The 22,748-nt window shown below is 37.9% G+C and overlaps 2 protein-coding genes across 5 annotated transcripts in view; one reads left to right on the top strand and one right to left on the bottom strand.

The window, feature by feature from the left end:
• Window positions 1–22,748, top strand: part of VEPH1 (ventricular zone expressed PH domain containing 1) — a 261,065-nt gene that overhangs the window by 76,191 nt on the left and 162,126 nt on the right. The gene's annotated exons all lie outside the window — the stretch shown is intronic.
• On the bottom strand, window positions 5,210–10,952 carry PTX3 (pentraxin 3). Its single transcript, XM_077160880.1, has 3 exons — window positions 10,639–10,952; window positions 9,741–10,142; window positions 5,210–6,414 (listed from the first exon to the last, which is right to left on the bottom strand). Exons 1-3 carry the CDS (start codon window positions 10,766–10,768, stop codon window positions 5,801–5,803), a joined length of 1,146 nt encoding a protein of 381 aa, XP_077016995.1. The 5' UTR covers window positions 10,769–10,952; the 3' UTR covers window positions 5,210–5,800.

The raw sequence follows: 22,748 nt of genomic DNA, 5'->3' as shown, positions 1-22,748 counted from the left end.
TTGCAAAAGTCAATCCAAATATGGATCGAGAGAGAGAGAGAGACTCATCTTGGACCAGAAGAGAACCTCTGCTGAGTGTTAACCAAGGCTTGGATCTGATATGAGCAGAGCTTGTACCTTCTTGACTTCACCAGCAGATGTTGCTGTGAAATAGAACAAGGCCTGAGAAGATACGGAAACCCTCGTGCTGAACTCTAAAAATGTCTTAGCCACGGTGTAAGGGAATCCTTATCTTTTTGTGTGTTTGCTTATTTATGCTTCACTCCACTGGGAAAAACTTGGAGAAATATTTTTTTTAAAGATAATTTTTGTTTCAAATATTAGTTTATGGTTTATAATGTATATATGTACATATATACGGATTATATATATTATATATATATAATTATATATATATTATATATATATATATAAAATCTCCTTTTATGTCCTTTCTGTGATAACCCTTCTCCAAGGTAGGCAAGTCCTATTATCCATGATTTCTTGGTTAATGAAGGCCTTTGAGACACAAAAAGACTAGTTGGGGGCGGGTCACGGTGGCTCAGCAGGCAAGAATGCTTGCCTGCCATGCCAGAGGACCCGGGTTCAATTTCCGGTGCCTGCCCATGTTAAAAAAAAAAAATCTAACAACAACAAGGTAGCAGATTGAGTTGTGTACCCAGAAAAAAGACTAGTTGGAGGGCCCAATATCTTGGTTTAGTAGATGATGGTGCCAGTATTTAAATTCTGAATTTCTGACCCCAAGCCCAGCAAGCTTTCCTCCACACTCCACATTTATTAAATTTGAATGCAAGGGTTAGCAATCTGAGTTTTCAAGTTCACTGAATTTAGAACTATATAAACGAACATACACAGTTCCCTTGACCAAGACTTTTAATTTTGTGATTGTTACTTAAGTGGCTAAAAGGTAATTTCGAAAACATTTGGCCTTTGTAAGCTTCTCAAAGAAGAGCTTTATAATATGAAATTTGACAAGAAATTAAATCAAAATCTATTATCATATTCCTCTTCGTTTGCAAACCTAGTTCTTTCTTAAAGTTAATTAGCTAATTGTAAATACCAAACCCTAAAATTCTGGGATATATGCTTAGTAGTCAAATATTCTGAAGATATTTTAAAGAAACTAATACTTATTTAAGAGCCAATTAATGTTGTAAGAGACAAGATATAATATGCTTTATCAGCTCTGTTTTGTTTGCATATTATCTTTGCAAAAAAAGTCACTCTACTGAACATACATACATATGTACCGGGATAACAAACCATCAGTTTTCCCATGTTCCCAGGACATGGAATATTCAGGGCTAGTGCCAGGGCAGTCCCAGGCAAACCAGGATACTTGGTCACCCTAACACACACATATATTTGTGTATATATACATTTGTGCGTGTGTTTATGTGTGTATATATATTTTATAAGAGTTTTGGTTTTCTAAAGCTGACAAAATGCAATATACCAGAGATGGACTGGCTTTTAGCAATGGGGATTTATTACCCAGTTTAAAGTTCTAAGGATGGGAAAAATGTCCAAATTAAGGCATTAACAGGACGATAACTTCTGCCCCAAGACCAGCTATGGGAGCTCCTCAGATTCTCTTGTCACATGGCCAGGAACAAGGCAACGTCTGCTGGGCTCCCCCTTTCCTCCTGCATTTGGTTGCTTCCAGCTTCTAGCTTCACTGGCCACCTGTCTGAGTTTCTGCATGTCTCCTCTTCTCTCAACTTCTCAGGGGCTTTTTCTACAAGCTTGTCTTTCTCTTTTATCCTCTCATAAAGAATGCCAGTTAGAGGATTAAGACCCACCCTGAATTGGGGTTGGTCACATCTCAACTGAAATAACCTAATCAAAAGGTCCCACCCACAACAGGTCTACACCCACAGGAATGGATTCCTTTAAGAACGCTTTTCTGAGGTCCACACAAAGCCTGCAAAACATCGCAATATGCACTATGTATTATATATTGTTTACACACACATACACAACTTTTTAACTCCTAATAACCTGTCATCCTTCACAATTATTTTACTATGCCATAATGTGATGATGCCCTCAGAAACTATTCTGGTGAATGAAACTCTTTACCAATGGGCTAAACAAAGCCTGTATGCTGATACTTTTTAATGATATTTTATCTCAGTTTTACACTTTTTATTTTTTACTTCCCCTACTTGCTGGCACTATAAACTCTAAAACTCATTAAGTGTTACTGGGTAGTAAAATCAGGTAGCCAACTTCCTGAGACTGTGAAATGTACTTTCTGAGTATAGGCTCTGAGTTTTGGGGGGTCGGAAATAAAGGGAATAGTCTTTTTATTTTAAAAAAAAGAGTTACAGTACTGGGTAAGGATTAAATTAGGCAGCCAATAAATTATGGAATAAAGAAGATAGAATTGTATTTTCTTTCATGTAGAAGAAGTCCAGGGGCAAATCATCCAGGGCTGGAAAGGCAGCTTCATAATTATTAGAGACTCAGGCTTATTCTATATTGCTGCCTTAAGTTTCATGTTCTAAGATGGTTGCTGAAATTCCAGTCATCATTACCACAATCCAGCCTGTCAGAAGGGACAAGGAAAAGAGAAGGTCATTCCATAAGAAACAAATACAGTATTTCTATGTTAGCAAGAACTTAGCCATAGGGACACACCTAGCTGTAAGTCATTTTGGAAAATAAAGTCTTTACTCTAAGTGGGCAATTGTGCCACTAAAATCAGACTTCTCTAATTTAGGAAAAAGTTGAAAAATGGACATCAGAAACATTATAAGTTTCTGGAACACCTACCCATACTTACTGCTATGGGTAGAAATAGAAAAAAAAAAAAGTAGAAATTTCTACTTTTGTAATTCAAAGGATTAGTTCACTTCCTTCTGTTTGTTTCTTCTTATCCCTCAACATGTAATGACTGCAAAAAATAAGAAATTCCCCTATATCCACCTGCCAGTATATGAATTAGCACGTATCTTGTCTGCATCATCTCGGGTCTCTTGAACAGATCTAATTCATGCTGAAAGTTGCAGAAAGGAAATTGTGTTCAGTATTTCTTCTTCCAGCTGAGCATTCAGGTCATGTAGACTAGTGGCTAGAGGGACATTGCATGTGGCCAGTGTGCCTGCAGCTTTGAATTAGGTGATTGCCAAGAGTCTTTTGCCATCACTGCAAAAGATTCACTTAGAGACTCATCAGCCTGATCCTGAGGGTCTCACAAATCTGATGAAGCTATCCTGGTACCAGGGTGTGCTGGTTTGAAGGGAAGTATGCCCCCTAAGAAAAGCCATGTTTTAATATGGATCCCATTTCTTAAAGGTAGAATAGTCTCTATTCAATGCTGTGTATTTGGGACTGTGATGGGATCATCTCCCTGGTTGATGAGATTTAGTTAAGAACGGTTGTTAAACTGGATTAGGGGATGACATGTCTCCACCCATCTGAGTGGGTCTTGATTAGTTTCTGAAGTCCTATAAAAGAGGAAACATTTTGGAGACTCAGAGAGACTCAGAGAGAGCAGAGAATGCTGCAGCACCACGAAGCAGAGAGTCCACCAGCCAGCGACCTTTGGAGATGAAGAAGGAAAACGCCTCCCGGGGAGCTTCATGAAACAGGAAGCCAGGAGACAAAGCTAGCAGATGATACCGTATTCGCCATGTGCCTGTCCAGCCGAGAGAGGAGCCCTGACTGCGTTCACCATGTGCCTTTCCAGATGAGAGAGAAACCCTGAACTTCATCGGCCTTCTTGAACCAAGGTATCTTTCCCCGGATGCCTTTGATTGGACATTTCTATAGACTTGTTTTAATTGGGACATTTTCTCGGCCTTAGATCTGTAAACTAGCAACTCATTAAATTCCCCTTGTTAAAAGCCATTCCGTTTCTGGTATATTGCATTCCAGCAGCTAGCAAACTAGAACACAGGGCCATCCTCAAAGATCCTCAGATTCATGGGATTTTATTCCCAAAAGGCACTAAGAGTCTAACTCTCTTATTTTACAGAGAAGACCTAGAGGAGTTAAATAACTGGGCTAAGGACACAGCTGGTTAGTCACAAAATGTAGCTTGACAATTATGGCTGGGCTTCCGGTAAACCCACATGTTCTCCAGACCTCATGAAGAGGATTGGACCTGCGGTCATTCAGCCCTATATTTAAGTGGGCACATCATCATTGTGGTTCTACCATATTTCCCACTGACATCAAGAAGCAGATTTATGATGGTGCCTCTAAATGCGCTTCTATCAGTTACCTCCCCTGTGATGGTTTGAAGCTGCATGTAACCCCAGAAAAGTATATTCTAATAGTTAATCCATTCATGTGGATATGGACCCATTTTAGGTAGGACCTTTTGGTGAGTAGGATCTAAGATGTGACCCACCTTGTTTAGGGTGGGTCTTAATCCTCTTACTAGAGTCCTTTAAAAGAGAATGAAATTCAGACAAAGGGAGAGAAAGCCACAGAAGCATGAAACTGAAAGCACTGAAACCTGGAAGAGAAGGAAGAGACCAGCAGATGCCGCCATGTTCCTTGCCATGTGACAGAGAATCCAGAATCGCCTGCAGCTTGTCTTCAGGAAGAAGTATCATTTTGATGATGCCTTGCTTTGGACATTTTCATGGCCTCAGAACTGCAAACATGTAAGCTAATAAATTCCCATTACTAAAAGCCAACCTATTTTATGGTATCTACTTTTGGCAGCTTAGCAAACTAGAATACTGCCCCATCTGTCACGTGGGGCGGGGGGCTGGGTTGCCCTCTCCTTTATGAAGAGATATGAGCATATGGTCGTGCTTTAAGGTCAGAGGTTATTATTTCTTTCCAAATTCTTTCATCTCCCCGATAACAGTCCTTGCAGGCATTATGTGTATCTGAGGAACACTGTAATTCATGTACTGTTTTTTCATTGGCTGTATGACTTCATGAAACTGAAAGAGACCTAGAGATCATTTCCTCAATTTCTTGATTTCTCAGTTGAGAAAACTAAAACCCAGAGACATGAATTGACTTAGCCGAGATCATATTTCCTGCTAATGAATTATAGGAAGTCAAAGTTTAATACAACTCCACTGTTCATTTCTAAAATTATTAATTATTATGTAAACTATTACCAGTTATATAACAAATTAGTTTGGGAAAACAAATTGCCTGCTTTAGATGAAAAAAAGGAAAGTGTGACTTTGCTCTCAAATCTCTTAAATGTACAATTAGATAACACAGGCTGATTTTTATAAAATATTTTATTTACAGTAGAGTTTTACAAAAATAGTCTTAATAAAATTAATACAAAGCCATTTCACAATATAACTTTCCCAACTATCTTCTCAAAAAAAGTGACATTCAATCATAACACGTAAACTACATTATATTTAAATCGCATTGTAGTATAAATATGTTTTCTCATCATTTTTCATAATAAGGTACATACCAATAACAATGAATAATGGACAACAAATGTTATTTTAGTGTTCTTCCAACATAAAAATTCATCGCTGGCCAAAACGAAATTAACCAAAGGAAAGTAAAACAATTATCCTTCTGTTCAACGATACAGTCCTTTCTAATTATTTGAGAGTTTATCTGACAAAGACACAGCATTAATCTGAACGCACCATGGCATAAAGTCCAGTAACAGAATCCACAAAAGCCTTCTCCAATGTTTAGTCAGTATTTTGCCAAGATAAATAAAGATGGAGCTCAACTTTCTCCTTCATTAGTCTCAAGTGTTCTCGTTATACACTGAGGTTTTCAGGCCGTCCCAACTGGCATGTGTTTATAATGTGAGTCTCTTTCTTTGGCTTCAAGTAGAGTTTCACAACACTTATGAAACATACTGAGCTCCTCCGTGTGGCTGAATCTCAGTGACCCCCCACCCAACAACATTCCCCCGGATGTGACAAGACTCCGCTCCTCCGGCATCCCTTATCTCTTCATGACTGAGAACGCGATCCCAGATATTGAAGCCTGTAAGTCTTCCAGAAAAAGCTAAGGTTTCATCAAAGCCACCGCCCACACAGCACCCATTCTTTTCTTGGCCCACTTGCAGGATTCCTCCTTCAGAAACAATGTGACCGGCAGCCATCTCTATGCTGCTAGCTGCCAGTTTGCCACTTACCCACAAGGACAAGCGTCCTTTCTCTGAATTCCAGGTACCGCACAGGTGGGTCCACCTTCCGAGGGGAATCACGGTATCGGCAACTAGTTTGTTCGCCTCTCCACCCACCACGAGCACCGTGGACCGGTAGCTGAGGTACAGCTGGATTTCATATGGATTCCTCTTTGTGCCATAGGAAAACAGGATGGTTTTGTTCAAAACCTCAGTGGCTTTGATCCACATGCAGGCGCTGAAAGACTCAAGTTTCATTGGCATCATTGGATGGACACTTCCAAAGATCTTCTTGGAACGCATTGGGAATAAAATCGCCGTTTCACAACCTATAGTGTCCAACGAAAGTAAGAAGAATATGAGAAAACGGAACGGAAACTCATTCAGAAATTTTTCTGGCATTTAGGAATTTTAGAATAGGCGTTTTAATGACTAGCTGAAAATTATATGCTGTATCACATCATGAACCCAGGGTTTCATCTCTGCAGAGCAAGGAAACTGGGAACAAGGAAAGCCAAACTTCTTATTCAACAAAGCATTTAATTGAAGAAGAAAGCATGCAGAGGAACAAAATAGCCCAAACCCACAAAATAATGAAAAGCATGTTTTAATAACTGTTTCCTCATTCTAATTAGCCTATTTTCTTTTTCACATATTTTCATGTTGGTCACCATAAATTACCTCCAGGCAATGATACTATAATTTCCGAGAACTTAGAGCCAGCCCCGTTTCCCTCTCTTTGTCTTCAATAAGTTCCTATAAAGCTTTGAAGTTCAACAGACCTAGCTCACCCCATTTGGCCATCATCAACAGGTATTTTTTTTTTAACAAAACTCAGAAATGGTCATGTCATTGCTGAATATATTTTAATACACAGCATGTCCTCAGATATTTATAAACTTTGCAAATTATATAGAAAACTGACCTCTGAAAGGCAATAATTTAAAATAATGACAGACATGCTGAATATGCGCTCAGTCTTTTGCCAGGTACTATTCTAATCATTTTACATATTTTAATCCACATATCAACCCTAAGAGAAAGTCCTACTATTATTTTAGAGATGAGGAAACTGAGGCACAGAGGGCTAAGGAATTTGTCTCCAGTTATACAACTGGTGAGTGGCAAGACTGGGTTCTGAACTTGGGCAGTCTGACCGCAGAGGTCACTGAATAACATTGCCTCTTAGTAGTACAAGAACACTAGATTTGGCCAGGAGAGCTGGCATTCGGTTTGTTTCGCTACTAACGAAATGTGCAACTTTTGATGACCTCCATGATTTGTCCAGGCTTTAGTGTCATCTATAAAAGGCCCTTCAATTCTGTTCCACAGTTCTGCACACCTGTGAGCAACAAGTAAGTAAGCAGCAGGGGAGAAGAGTTGTGTAGTCTAAGGACAGCCTTAAAAACTCTCACATGGTCCACATACTTATAAATACTATTTAAGTACTAATAGAGAGCCTTTAAGAGGAGTGAATTCTCCCAAGGGGATGGTGGAGAACATGTTTCTCGTAAAGAACACTTAGGAGAGACTTTGCAAACTTGGGTTTGGTTGCTCAGTAAACTCCCACCTCTGTCCATCTCAGAGCCTGACAGGGAGCTGGAGATTCTGAGGTGAAGACCTTTAGGTATCTTTGGAAAATGGTGGCCCTAAAACTTTTAACAGGTGAGCTCTACTTTATGCAAACTTCATATATAAAAGCCTAAGTAAAGAATTAAAGAAAAAAAAACTAAACAAGGCTAGGTATTCACTTTATGACAACTTAAATATTTACTGTATATAAAAACACAAACTACCAGAAAAGCAAGCTCCCAGAGCATAAAAATTAACAAGGGATAGACAGAAGTTGCAGGAACCCCGAAGCCATGAAAAAATATGGAGAAACTATGTTAAACCTCCTGCATGAGGCTCCAGAAGAGGCTCTGTCCAGAAAAAAATGACATACACATGGGCATTTTCCTTTAGTAACTAACAGTCAAAGAAAATACTGAGAAGTAGAAAATCATGTAGAAGTAACCATACAATATTAAAAAGCACAAAACTGGTCCTGTCATTTTTTGGTATTAACCTTATCACTGAAGAATTTGAATTTCCAATATTTTTAAAAATCAATTTTTAATGAGACATTGATTTCTTTTGCAAATGTAATTCCTATGGATATTTTCTCTATCTTTGTTAATTAAATAAAGTAAAAGATCATGGAACAAAAGTTACCAAATCCATGGGCATTTGAGATATTCTCTGTAAATGTTTCGTAAAATAGTGTTCAATGGGGTGCCTACTGCAATCTAATTAACTGATTTCCTGTTTAAATAAGCCCAGGCAGTCAGGATTGCATTCCAAAAGCATTCCTCAATTGTGACTCTAACAGTGCCAGTTTCTGCTCTAGGCTGCACTGGCTTTATGAATTCACCGCATGGAATCACATGCTGGCAAGTTTTTTTGTGGGCTTCTTTGGGGGACTAGTGATTGAGTCTATTGATACCTCTTTTAAAAACGTCGAACTTTCTCTCATGCAATAACTTTTTAACTAATAGGTTTTTCTGATTATAGTATCAAAGACCAAACCATTAAAACCAGCTTTTTAAAAGGCTGACGACAGAATGATTAGGAATCCCGTAGGAACCAAGCTGGCAGGAGACCAAGAGAGGAGAAATCAAAGAGCGTGAGTAAAAATATGTGGGGATGTAATAAGAAATGTACATTTTAGAGTTCAGAAATACATCCGTCTTCAGCCCTAACTAGTTGTAGAGGTGGAGCTGAAAACTGGGGTAATTCTTTAGTTTGGAGAGTAATTTGTGTGTACCACGACTTTACAAACTTTGCAAGACACAGGAAATTTCATTCCACCAAAACAGCCACACAGTTATCATTTGTCCGCTTACCACTTACACTGATGATCTGCATATTTGATTTTATGCTTTACCCTCGAGGTCCTTCTGAGTTTTTAAGGAAATAGGCTCTGTATTGAGAAAGTCCTCAACTTGGATCCCTCAGCCCCAGACTTATCCCAGATCGCACACCCTGAGACCACCACTCTCATGCTAATTTCACAGACCCGGAGGGCTAGGCGACGCCTCAGGAATTTCCACTGACCCTTCAGGAGATCAGATTCCACCCCAAACCTCCTGCTCGGAACAGGCGGCGGGGGAGGGGGGGGGGAGGTGGAGCGGGAAGGGGCCGGCAGAGGGTTTGGAAAACATACCTAAAAGTTAGACTGGGCCCTGCAATATAGCAGGGAACCAGAGCTCCCCTAAAGAGAGAGGCCGGCTAAAATTAGCAAAAGTGAAAATCCCTAACGGAGGGAAGCCGGAACGCAAGAAGGGTCAGAATTACATGCGGCCAGTAGAGCTCTTGCAACGCCTGGTCGGATCTGGTGTCAGGGGCCCTTGACGTCTATTTCTAGACTATGATGTTTGATTCCACAGCTATCCTTCTGGTTCATCAGGGTTGGGGAATACTTGTTAAAGCCAATTTCCCCACCTTGTATGATGCGCCTGAACTCTGCGACCCTGCATGCAGAAAGGTTGTGTGAGCGTTTTCCCCCATCAAAGCTTCCCCTAGAACGTTGCCAGACTTGGCTCCCCGCATCGTGCGCTCCCCAGAACAAAGCCATCAAGGGAGGGAAGGTCCTAGCTCGGCTTCGGGTCCTTACCTGCCGGCAGCCAGCGCCGGGCGACCCAGCCCTGCACCGCGCGGAGGTCGGCTCGCATCTGCTGCAGCTCCTGGAGCATCGCGGCCAGGGCGCGCCCCGCCTCCTCCCGGCGCTGCGCCTGGGCGTCCTCCAGGCGCGCCAGCCGGCGGCTCGCGTCGCGGCTCGCCTGCAGCAGCTCCTCCAGCGCCCGGGCCGGCTTGGCCTCCGCGGCGGCCGCGGGCGCACACGGTCTCCCCAAGCTGTTCGCTAGCCGGTCCAGCTCCGCCCGCAGCCTCTGCAGCTCGCCCCGGAGGACGTCGTCCGTGGCCTGCAGCAGCATGCCCTCCCTCATCTGCGAGTTCTCCAGCATGATGAAGAGCTTGTCCCACTCGGTGTGCTCGCGACTGCAGTCGCACAGCGTAGCTAGAGCGCGGAACACACACATGTTAACGACCCGCCAGGCCTTCCTGGGGGTGGGCTTTGTTAAAAAAAAAAAAAAAAAGGAAAAGAAAAGAAAAGAAAGAAAGAAAGAAAAAACTGACCGCCCTCGGTGGTCCCAAGTTACAGCCCATGCCCCGCAGCCCCCTTCCTTCTAAGGACATTTTCCGAAATTCAGTGTGTAAATATCTCGAGTGGCGCAGAAACCATTCCGATGTGTATTAAGCAGATCTTATAAAATTGCCATGTTGTAGCTCAAAATAGCCAAACAGCGGCGATTTCATTCGGTTCTACCCATTATGTATCTGGTACAGAAATAACTTTTTGCAGCCGCCCCTTTTCCTAAAGTGCGTCTGTCTTTTTGCAAAATAAACTATAATTTTAGCTCATTTCAATGACTACAAAACATGTAAGTAATTGAGACCAAAAGAGATGTGTCGACGTAGTTAAGTTAGCAGACAAACAGTTAAAATGAACTTACGGTCTTCAGTGGGATGGATTCCATTGTCTATTTCGTTGTCCAAATTCACATACATGAGCTCATAATCGTCTGAGTTCTCCGCGGACACCGCAGACCAGAGAACACAAAACAGAATCGCAGGGAGACGCATCGCTGGAGAAAAAGTTCTTCTGCGACTTCCCACAGCTGGCCGGAGGGGACAAAGCAAGAGGCTCTCAAGTGAGAGGGATTTGAGCAGAGAAGAGTGAGAGTGAGAAGCAGGAGCCCAGAGTCCTTAATAAATGCTGGGGAAAGCCTGAATGGAGATGAATGAGTAATGCGGGTGGCACTGCGAGAACGGGAGTTCCCCCGAATTTGTGGGGGAGGGAGCCGGGTGGGAGGGCGAGGGAGGCGTAGAAGTTGCACAACATTAAACCGCAAAGGTTTACAGTACAGTCTGATTAATTGGAGGAGGGTCAGAGGGGGAGAGAAGGGAAAAACTTAAGTCTGTCCCACTGAGGACTAGATGTTGTAACATTAATTGGTAGCACTAAGGGATGAAAGCAGCCCTGGGGAGTAAAAAGGAGAAATAACTCAGCGGGGATAGGGGTGTAAAGGCAAGAAAACCACATCAGCATTTTGTCTTCTCTTTTATTATTTCACAATAATGTATAGACAATTGTGTTCACTTTCCCTTCGTGCACTGTTTCACAGGCCTAAGCTGTGAAAAGTTACAGACTGATTCCAAGGTAAAATAACAAAGTTCTATGACTCTAGAAGCCAAATCTTTTCCAAGTTATCTTGTTTTTATCCTTCTGGAATTGCAACCATACTTTTATAAACACACCTTCTAAATGAGAAAAGACACAGCAAAACTGGATAAACCTCGGAATGGGAAAGAGCAGGGGAAAGGCATAAGCATAAAATGATTTTAGAAATGTTGCTTTTCATAACCTTTTCATAAAAAATATGCAGGAATTCTTTTTAATTCCACTGAAGTTAGTGGTGAGGATCATATTTGAAAAGTAAATTTAGGGACTCTGGCTTCTGCCAATATATTGAGGTCTATATAAACCAAATGCCATTCTGCAGAAAACAGCTAGAAATGTGTTTACATATAATAATAATAGAAACTTTAAATGTATAAATGAGCTCCCAATAAAGTAAGGGAAATATCCAGAGGCCAAAGATGAACAGTGAACTACAAAATGGAACAACAAACCCATGAACTAATGCAGGGTGCCCCCAGGAGAAGGGAGTGGGAGTAGGTAGAGAGGGTGGGGCTATCAATTCAGATACAAGGGGTTTCAGGGTTAATAACCATGTCACAGGGAACTTTAGCCATACAGTGGAGACTTAGAGGCAAGACCCTCAAATAAAACCAGGACTGTCAGAGGATTACATCTTGGACTCCAGTAAATATAAAATGCACTCTGACCTAGCATAGGAAAATGAGAGAGAAGCATGTCTCGTTTTAACTGAGCTCTCCAGGGTTCAGAAGAGTTTGTGACTTTGAGACTCCCCTCACTCGTGTTGAAATATACATTACTGGCACAGTAAAAAAAAAAAAGAATTCACGTGCAAAAAATATTAAAACATAGGAGGAAACAATCAACCATGAATGAGAGTCAGCAGAAAACACAAAGGATTAGACACCCATCCTAAAAACTTCAGTTAATACAAACTATCAGCTAGAAACTAGAAAATAAATGTTTAAATGTATTTGAGACCTAAAAGTAATTGGAAACATAGAGAAAAGCAGCAATTTTTTTTTAAGAAACCCATATAAATCTAGAATTTTAAAAAGTCTATTTAAATTAAAAACTCAACAAATGAATTAGGCAAAGCTGAAGAGAATATTAATGAACTGGAAGGCAGATCTAAGCAAATAATACAGAATGTACTCCTTTTAAGCTCAGTAAAGTATTCTAACATCCTTTTATTGTTCAGGAGTATGATAAAGGAATTGACTGTGCTTTGTTAGTTCAAGAATTCTTGTTACAATTTTAAGACCAATCACCAAAAAACAAAAAGAAATATAGCTTTCAAAAGAAGAATAGATGGAATTATTTTAAAAAGTGGCTTATTTAGTAGAAAGCAAGGAAGGAAGGGAGAAAAAAAACAGACAAAGCAAGATAAAAGGAAAACAACATAATGTGACAAAAGCAAACACAAATTCACCAACAATCGCCATAAATGTTAATATATCCAGCTTTCTAGTTAAGAGAAAAAGATTTTCAGATAGAGATATTTTTACGATCCGACTATATATCACTTATAATAGCCAAAAACAATACATAAGGAATTTAAAATATTGGAAGTAAAAAACAAAACAAAACTGGGAAGTAGCATAAAAAACAAGTGCTATTCATAAAACTTATGTACCAGTTTTTCTCTTCTGTATAATATTGTTTCCTCACCTTTTTTGATTTATATGAAATATTTTGTACTCCACAATTAAAATATATTTTTGAGAAAAAGCTTGGTAACTATATTCATATCAGACAAAAATAGACTTAAAGGAAAGAAGTATAATTAAATTATGATAAAAGAAACAATTTATCAGGAAGATATCTCAGAATTATTTAATAGCATCATTTTTAAAAAAATAACAAAAATTGACAAAATCATAAGGAGAAATTGACAAATCCATAAGCATTGAGGAAGATTTTAACATACCTCTCTCACAATTGATAAATCTACCTCTGTCATAAGTGATAATTGAAATGCCAGAAAGAAAGAAACCTGGTAAAGAATACAGAAGCTTAAACTACATAATTTAAAGTTTGATATAATGGAAAGTATAGAGTACTGCCTAAATGGTTTAACAGGCAATTTCTACCAAACATTCAAGAAACACATTATTCCCATCTTATACAAACTGCTTCTGAAAATAAAGTGTGCAGGAATGCTCTAAACTCTATATATGTCTAGTAAGCATGATACCAAAAAGAAATTAAGATGGGATATGAAAGGAAAATTGCAAGCCAGTCTCATTTAAAAATGTAGATTGAAAAGATGTAAGTAAAATATTGGCAAGACAAGTCCAGCAATATATGCATAAAGAGACTTCATATCTAAATATAGTCTATCCCAAGAGATGAGATTGATTAAATATTAAAATATGTATTTATTACACTAACAGTTCAAAGGAGAAAAATCATGTGATCATATCAACAGAGGCATGAAAAGAATGTGATAAAATTTAGCCATCATTTGTCATCAAAGAGACAATATAGGAACTTGCTTAAACTGATAGAATGTAAATGCCAATATCCTATAGAAACATATACTTAATGGTAAATCCTTGTAAACATTTTTTTTTTTACTCTTTTCATTCACCACTTTATTTAACTTAATACTTTGAAATAGTTTCAAACTTATAGGACAAGTACAAAAATAATACAAAACCCATACAGAGAAGCTCAACATACCTCTATGCCATAGATTCCCAGATCCATCAACTTTTATGAAAATATTTTTATGGAGGATTTGTGGATTTATAGAACAATCATGCATAAAATACAGAATTCCTGTACACAACCCAACCACCACCACTTGCAATTGGTGTGGAAAATTTGTTACAATGATAATAACACTTTTTTGTAATCCTATTTTTAATAGTAGTTAACATTTATTACAATTGATAAAAGATTATTAAAGTAGAACTATAACTGTTGTCAACAGGAGTATTTTCCCCCATATTCCTAATTCTTATTATTTTTTTCATGCATGTTTTTGTTTTATTATTCATCTACTCATACACTGGATAAAGGGAGTGTCGGTCCTAAGGTCTGTACAATCTTATGGTCATATGATAAAAGCTGTATTCTTATACAATCATTATCAAAGATGAAGACTACTGGATTACAGTTCAACAATTTCAGGTATTTCTTTCTGGCTATTCTGATATATTAGAAACTAAAAACTCTATGTAATGAGTTAGTGATCATAATCATTTTCTAAATCCTAATTTCTCAGTTACACCTCCTCCTTCTCATTTGATCATTTTCTCCATCTTCAGGGATACCTGGGCAATGACCATTTTAGCTTCTTCATACTAGAAAGGGGTATTAACCTGAGGGGTAGAGGAATGAAGCTGGTTGATGTCCTTGGAAAGACTGATACCTCTGGGTTTCAGGGATTACTTGAACAATCTAGAGGCCTTAACTTTCTGGAAAAAAAAATGAATTTACTAACCTGTATAGAGTAACAAAATCTCATTCCCTACTCTAGGCTCCAAGTAAATAGGTTGTTTAAATACACTGACCAGAGAGGTTAAATTGGATATTGTACTACAGAATAAACTTAAATTCTATAAATTCCAAAATTTAAATTTTGGAAAAAATAGATATCTCTTTCTTTGGTCTCACACAGAAGTTGGAATTTTAAAATACAGACAATATCATCCTTTACCCTGTATTCTAAATTATCTTAGTCCTAACCAGATCTGCTTCATTCATATCTCTAATTGAAGTCCGATCTCCTTTTCAGCTTTTTTAACAGTTTGCTGTATGGAGTAATGCCAACATTCAGAACTATAGAAACATAACTCTCAGTCTTAGGTGTCATGCAGATACCTAAAGTTCAAGGGAACTACCAGGTTATACAAAAGAGCTCAGCATCTCAGAATTTAGAAATACATTAAATCTCAGAAATAAGTGTGACTGCTGTAACTGCTGTAGGGAACCTTTACAATGAGTCTTACTGAACATTCTGTACCCCTTAATCACCATTGCCCAATCTCTGCTATCTCCTGCTCTCAAATTCAATTCTGAGTTGCTCATTATAGTTTATATTAGTGAGACCATACAATATTTGCCTTTTGCTTCTGGCTTATTTCACTCAACACAATGTCCTCAAAGTTCATTCAGCTAGTTGCATGTCACACAACTTCATTCCATTCTGCAGCCACACAATATTCCACTGTATGTATATCCCACAATTCTTCCTTCCACTCATCAGTTAATGTACCCTTAGGCCACATCCATTGGCAACTGTGAATAATACCACCATAAATAAATGTTTATTTATTTATTGTGTGCAAATGTTTATTCATAACCCTGCTTGAGCTCTTCCAAGTATATGCCTAATAACAGGGTTGCATGATCATATGGCAGCCCTATACCTGGCCTCCTGTGGAACCACCACATTGCCCTCCAGAGGGGCTGCACCATTCTACTTCCCTACCAACAGTGACTAGGTATGTCTCTATTCCCAGCACATCTTCTTCAGCACTTATATCTTTCTGTTTATCTTTAAACAGTTTTACTCACACACTGTACAGTCCACCCTAAGTATATAATCAGTGGCTCTTGGTGTAATTACATAGTATATATTCATCATCACAATTTATTTGTGAACATTTCCATTTTTTTCTGCAAAGAAGAAAATAAATGGAGAAACAACAAAAATCCCATTCTCCTCTTTTATATCCCCCTCTTATTGACATTTAGCTTTGGTATATTGCCTTTGCCATACTTATTGAAAGAATATTACAATGTTGCTAATAACTATAGACCTTAGTTTGGATTAATTGTATTTTCTATATATACCATCCCATTTTTAATGCCTTGCAATGGCGACATTCATTTGTTCTCCCTCATGTAAAAACTTTCTTATATTCATAAATTTAATCACCAACATTTCTACTGTAGTGTTTGCTGTTATAGAATCCCAGTTGTTATCCTCTGTCTTTCTTTCTGGTGTCATACATCCCCCAGCCTTCCTCTTTCAACTGTATTTACACTCAGCTTTATTGATTATACTTACAATATTGTGCCATCATCACACAGTATTGTGCTATCCATTTCTAAATCTTTACAATCAATCTTGTGAAACCTGCTATACTCCTTCAGCATCAAATGCCCAATCCTACCCTCTTACTATCTCCTAATAGCCTGTGTTTTCAACTTTAACTGTCAGAATTTGCTCATTGTAGTTAGTTCATTTTAGTAACACCATACAGTATTTGTCCTTTTGTTTCTGGCTTATTTTGCTTAGCATAATGTCTTCAAAGTTCATCCACGTTGTTGCATGCATCATAAATTTATTCTGCCTTACAGCTGCATAATATCTCATTGTATGTATATACCACAGTTTGCTTATCCACTCATCAGCTGATGGACATTTTGACTCTTTCTCTCTATTGGCAATCATGAAGAACACTACTTATAAACATCGGGTTGCAAATGTCTGGTCTTGTCCCTATTTTCAGTTCTTCTGAGTATATACCTAGTAATGGGATTGTTGGATCATAAGGCAATTCTATAGTTAGCTTCCTGAGGAACTGCCAAACTGCCTTCCAGAGCAGCTGCACCATTCTACATTCCCACCAACAGTGGATAAGTGCATCTATTTCTCCACATCCTCTCCAGCACTGCTCCCTTTGAGTAAGCTGCCCTTTTACTTTCCTAACAAAGCCCTTTGGTGTGCAAAAGTATTCAATTTTGAGGAGATCCCATTTATCTATTTCTTCTTTCATTGCTTGTGCTTTGAGTGTAAGGTCTAGAAAACCTCCTCCTACCACAAAATCTTTAAGATATTTCCCTACATTCTCCTCTAAAAGTTTTATGGTCTTATCTCTAATGTTTATGTCTTTGATTCATTTTGAGTTAATTTTTGTATAAGGTATGAGATGGGGTCCTCTTGAGTACTTTTGGATATGGATATCCAGTTCCCCAAGCACCATTTGTTGAACAGGCTGTTGTGCTCAGTTGAGTGGACTTGGCCACTGTATTAGCTAGGGCTCTCTAGAGAAACAGAATCAGCAGAAAATATCTGTAGATATAACATTTATAAGAGTGTCTCACATAACCATGGGAACACAAAGTCTAAAATCCATAGGGCAGGCTGTGAAGCTAGTGACTCCAATGAAGCATCTGGATGAACTCCACAGGAGAGGCTCACTGGCTGAAGCAGGAAGAGAGACTGTCTCTTCTGAATCCTCCTTAAAAGCCTTCCAGTGATTAGATTTAATACCACTCATCGCAGAAGACACTCCCCTTGGCTGATTACAAATGTGATCAGCTGTGGAGGCAGCCCATGTGATCATGATTTGATTCTATGAAATGTCCTCATAACAACAGACAGGCCAGCGCTTGCCCAACCAGACAAATGGGCACCGCCACCTGGCCAACTTGACACATGAATCTGACCATGACAATCCACCTCTTGTCAACTTGGCAGCTATATACATGACCTTAAATCATACTTAATCTCTAAATAGAAAACAATAAGACACATTTTTTCCTCACCTAACAATATTCAACTGTACCATGAAATGCATTAAATCTTCCCAGAATAGGGTGCAAATCCTTGGGTAATGGTAATTCTTAAACTTGATATCTTACAACTTAAATACTTTAACATCAACAAAACAGTATTGCAGTCCTCATTTCTGTAACTGATCACGTGGTTGTAGTGTATATTTATCACTACCTTCCTCTGCTACCCATTCCATGTTCTCTTTACCCTCAGCAAGCACTTCAACTGGCCATAGTTCTTTGCCTGGTGGGGTGACCCAAACCTTCATTCCTGAAGTTTCAGAGCCATTGGTGGTACTAAAAGATGCCCTAGGGGATCTCCTATATTCCAGGAAAATTCTTCTTTACCTCCATTGTGTAGTTGCAGTTCTATTTCCCCCTGATAGTCAGGATCAATCACCCCAGCCAGTAAAGTAATCTCCTTCTTGGCTTGTTGAGGAGTATGAGTAGCCCAATGTGACCAGGTGGCAATCTTTGATTCCAGTTCAATGGAATTGTTGTTGTTTCTCCTGGTAGAAGAAACCAAGAGAAATTTTTTCTTTCCCCTTCCGGAACTAAAACCTGTAGATCAGCAGAGCTCAAGGTCACAGGGACAGGAAGCAAAAATTTTCCTAGTGGATTGCTAGGGGTGATAGTGAGTGGTGCCACTCCCATTTCCACCCCTTTGGTTTCTGGACTCATAGATCCTGGCTATGGGAGAAACAGCACCACACAGTGGATGCTGATTCAGAGCATACACAACCTTCTGGAGAACATCACCCCAGCCCTGCAAGGTATTGCCACCTAATTGGCACTGTAACTGAGTTTTCAAAAGTTCATTCCACTGTTCTATCAATCTAGCTGCCTTAGGATGATAAGGAACATGGTAAGACAAACGGGTACCACCACCTGGCCAAGTTGACACATAAGCTGCCATGACAGCCACCTTATTAAAAATCAATTGTCTGTAGATGGGAGGGTCTATTTCTGAATACTGAATCAAGTCCATTTGTCGGTATAGCTATCTTTATGCCAGTACCATGTTGTTTTGACTACTGTAGTGTCATAATATTCTTTAAAGTCAGGTAGTTGTGACATCTCCCACTTCATTTTTCGCAAGGTATTTTTATGTATTTGGTGCACCCTTCCCTTCCAAATAAATTTGATTGTTGGTTTTTCTATTTTTGCAAAGTAAGTTGCTGAGATTTTAATTAGAGTTGCATTGAATCTATAAATTAATTTGTGTAGAATTGACATCTTAACTATATTTTGACCTCCAGTCCATGAATAAAGTATTTCCCTAAGCTTACTTAGGTTTTCCTTGATTTCTTTTGGCAATGTTTTGTAGTTTTTCTGTGTAGAAGTCTTTTATGTCCTTGGTTAAGTTTATTCCTAAATATTTTATGCTTTTGTTGCTATTGTAAATGGAATTTTTTTCTTGATTTCTTCTTTATATTGCTCATTACTAGTGTATAGAAACACTGCTGATTTTTGCATGTTGATCTTGTATCCTGCCACTTTGTTGTAATCCTTTATTCACTCTAATAACTTTGCTGTAGATTTTTCAGGATTTTCTACATATAAGTAGAAATGATCATGTCATTTGCAGACAGTGAAAGTTTTACATCTTTCTTTCCAATTTGGATGTCCTTTATTTCTTTGTCTTGCCTAATTGCTCTAGCTAGAAGTCCCAGCATGATGTTGAATAACAATGGTGACAGTGGGCTTTCTTATAGTGTTCTTGATCTTAGAGGGAAAGATTTCAATTTTACCCATCGAATATGATGTTAGTTGTGAGCAATTCATATATTCTCTGTATTATGTTGAGGAAGTTTCCTTCTATTCCTATCCTTTGAAGTGTTTTAATCAAGAAAGAATGCTAAACTTTGGCGAAGGCTTTTTCTTCATCAATTTAGGTGATTACCTGATTTTTCCCCTGTGATTTACTGATGTGGTATATTATATTAATTGATCTTCTTGTGTTGAACCAGCCTTGCATCCCTTGGACTCCTTGCATCCACTTGATAACAATGTATAATTCTTTTAATGTGCTACTGGATTCGATTTGCAAGTATTTTGTTGAGGATTTTTGCATCAGTATTCATTAAAGAAATTGGACTGTAATTTTCTTCTCTTGTAGTACCTTTGTCTGGTTTTGACATTAGGGTGATGCTGGCTTCATAGAATGAATTAGGTAACTTTCCCTTCTCTTTAATTTTTTTTTTTTTTTGAAGAGTTTGAGCAGGATTGGTACTAATTCTTTCTTGAAGACTTGGTTGAATTCACATGTGAAGCCATCTGGTCCTGGACTTCTCTTTCTTGGGGGAGGTTTTTGATGCCTGACTTATTCTTTTTACCTGTGATTGGTTTGTTGAGGTCTTCTATTTCTTCTCTACTCTTCATTTTGTCTAAGTTGTCTACTTTGTTAGCATATAGTTGCATATAATATCTTATCATTATCTCCTTTATTTCTGTGGAGTCAGTAATTGTCACCCCTCCTATTTCTGATTTTATTTCTTTATTTGCATTTCTGTGTTTTTTTCTTTGTCAGTCTAGCTAAGGGTCCATCATTTATTGATTTTCTCAAAGAATCAACTTCTGTTTTGTTGATTCTCTCTATTGCTTTCACATTCTTAATTTCCTTTATTTCTGCTCTAATTTTCTTTCTTTCTTTCTGTTTGCTTTGGTGTTAGTTCGTTGTTCTTTCTCTAGTTTCTCCAGGTGAGCAGTTAAGTTGTCAATTTTTGCTCCTTCTTCTTTTTAAATATAGCCATTTAGGGTAATAAATTTCCCTCTTAGCACTGCCTTCACTGCATCCCATAGGTTTTTAAATATTATGTTCTCATTTTCATTTGCCTGGAGCTACTTACTGATTTCTCATAATTTTTTCCTTGACTCACTGGCTGTTTATGAGTGTGTTGTTTAGCCTCCATATATTTGTGAGTTTTCCAACCCTCCATCTAATATTATTTCCAACTTCATTTCATTATGATCCGAGAAAGTGTTTTTTATAATTTTGATCTTTTTAAATTTATTGAGACTTGCTACACACAGGTCTATCCTGAAGAATGATCCATGAGCATGATAAAAGTGTATATCCTGCTGTTATGGGGTGCAATGTTCTGTAAATATCTGCTAAGTCTAATCCATTACCGATATGCATTTCCTTATTGATCATTGTCTAAATGTTCTATCCATTGATGAGAGTTGTGCATTGAAGTCTCCAACAATTATTGTAAATGTGTATACTTCTCCCTTTAGTATTATCAGTCTTTGCCTCATGTATTTTGGGGCACTCTGGCTCAGTTCTAAATATTTATAATTGTTATTTTTTCTTGATGAATTTTCCCTTTATTAATACATAGTGTTCTTCTTTGTCTCTTTGAATTGTTTTACATGTAAAGTCTAATTTGTCTGATGTTAGTATAGCTAACCCTGCTCTTTTCTGGTTGTGGTTTGAATGAAATATCTTTTTCCAACCTTTCACATTCAACCTATTTTTTCCTTGGGTCTAAAGTGAGTCTCTTTTAGACAGCATACATATGGATCCTGTTTTTTAATCCATTCTGCTAGTTTATGTCTTTTGATTGGGGAGTTTAATCCATTAATATTTAATATTATTATAAATGCAGTTGTTTCTTCCACCATTTTGTCTTTTGGACTTTGTCATATCTTATTCATTTTTTCTCTTTTTACCTTTTTTAGTTATTTATAATAATAATTAGTTATTATTACTAGTCTTCATTTTTACACTCTTCTCCAAGCTTCTCTCTCCTGTCTTTTCCTATCTGCCTATAGCACTCACTTCAGTATTTCTTATAAAACAGGTCTCTTATTCACAAACTCGCTCAGTGTCTGTTTATCTGTAAATATTTTAAACTCTCCCTCATTTTTGAAGGACCATTTTGCCAGTATAGAATTCTTGGTTGGAAGTTTCTTCTCTTTCAGTATCTTAAGTATATCATTACCACTGCCTTCTCGCCTTCATGGTTTCTGAAAGCTTATGTTTTGAAAATAGAAATACCACAAGGATACTCATGGACACTGATTCTAGTCACAAAAGTTTGCAAGGTAAAGTAAGATGAGGAAATAAACATAAGAAATAAGGACAGAAAAAAAGAAGCAAAGTTGCCATCAATCATCATGAGTTGATTACCTTAATACAGAAATCCTAAGAGAATCTAAAGACAAGTTATTAATAAGATAATTGAGCAAGTTTGTTGGATGTAAGTTCAACAAACAAAAAGCCAAATGCTTTCTTAATACCAGTAGACAACTTGAAAATATCTTTTTTCTTAAAAACCTTCCAACAACAAATATGGGATACTTAAAAATCAACTTAACAAATGATACATAAGGTACAGGTAATATTATAAAACCAACATGGATGAAAAGATGTATCATGTATTGAATGGGAAGACAGTTTCACCAAAATGTCAATTATCCCGAGTTAGTCTGTATATTCAATGTGGAAAAACTCCTAACTTATTTTTTCAAGGAAGTTGACAAACTGAAGGTAAAATTTATGTGAAAAAGCCAAAATGAATCGGAAGAAACAGAAGTTATGGAAATTTGCCTTAAGAGATATAGTGATTTATTATGAATTTATTGTAATGAAGACCATGTAGAATTAATGAAGCGATATGTAAGTACTTAGAAACAGACTCAAACTTATATGGAAACCTTATATATATATCAGAAGGGAAACAATTGACTACTTGATAAATGGTACTGGGGCAATTGTTTATACACAGAGAAAAAATATAGTCAGATTCCTTTCATACAAGAATAAGGGAAAACTTCAGATAGATTAAAGACAACCATGAAAAACAAAATCATAATGCTTTGAGAATAAAATACATACAATTTTTATGAAATTGTGGTAGCAGAAGATTTCCCAAATAATGA

The sequence above is a fragment of the Tamandua tetradactyla genome, chromosome 5, assembly GCF_023851605.1.
Source record: "Tamandua tetradactyla isolate mTamTet1 chromosome 5, mTamTet1.pri, whole genome shotgun sequence".
NCBI classification, from domain to species: domain Eukaryota; kingdom Metazoa; phylum Chordata; class Mammalia; order Pilosa; family Myrmecophagidae; genus Tamandua; species Tamandua tetradactyla.
Note: the sequence above shows the minus strand (reverse complement) of the source record. Positions and strands in the feature narration are given on the sequence as shown.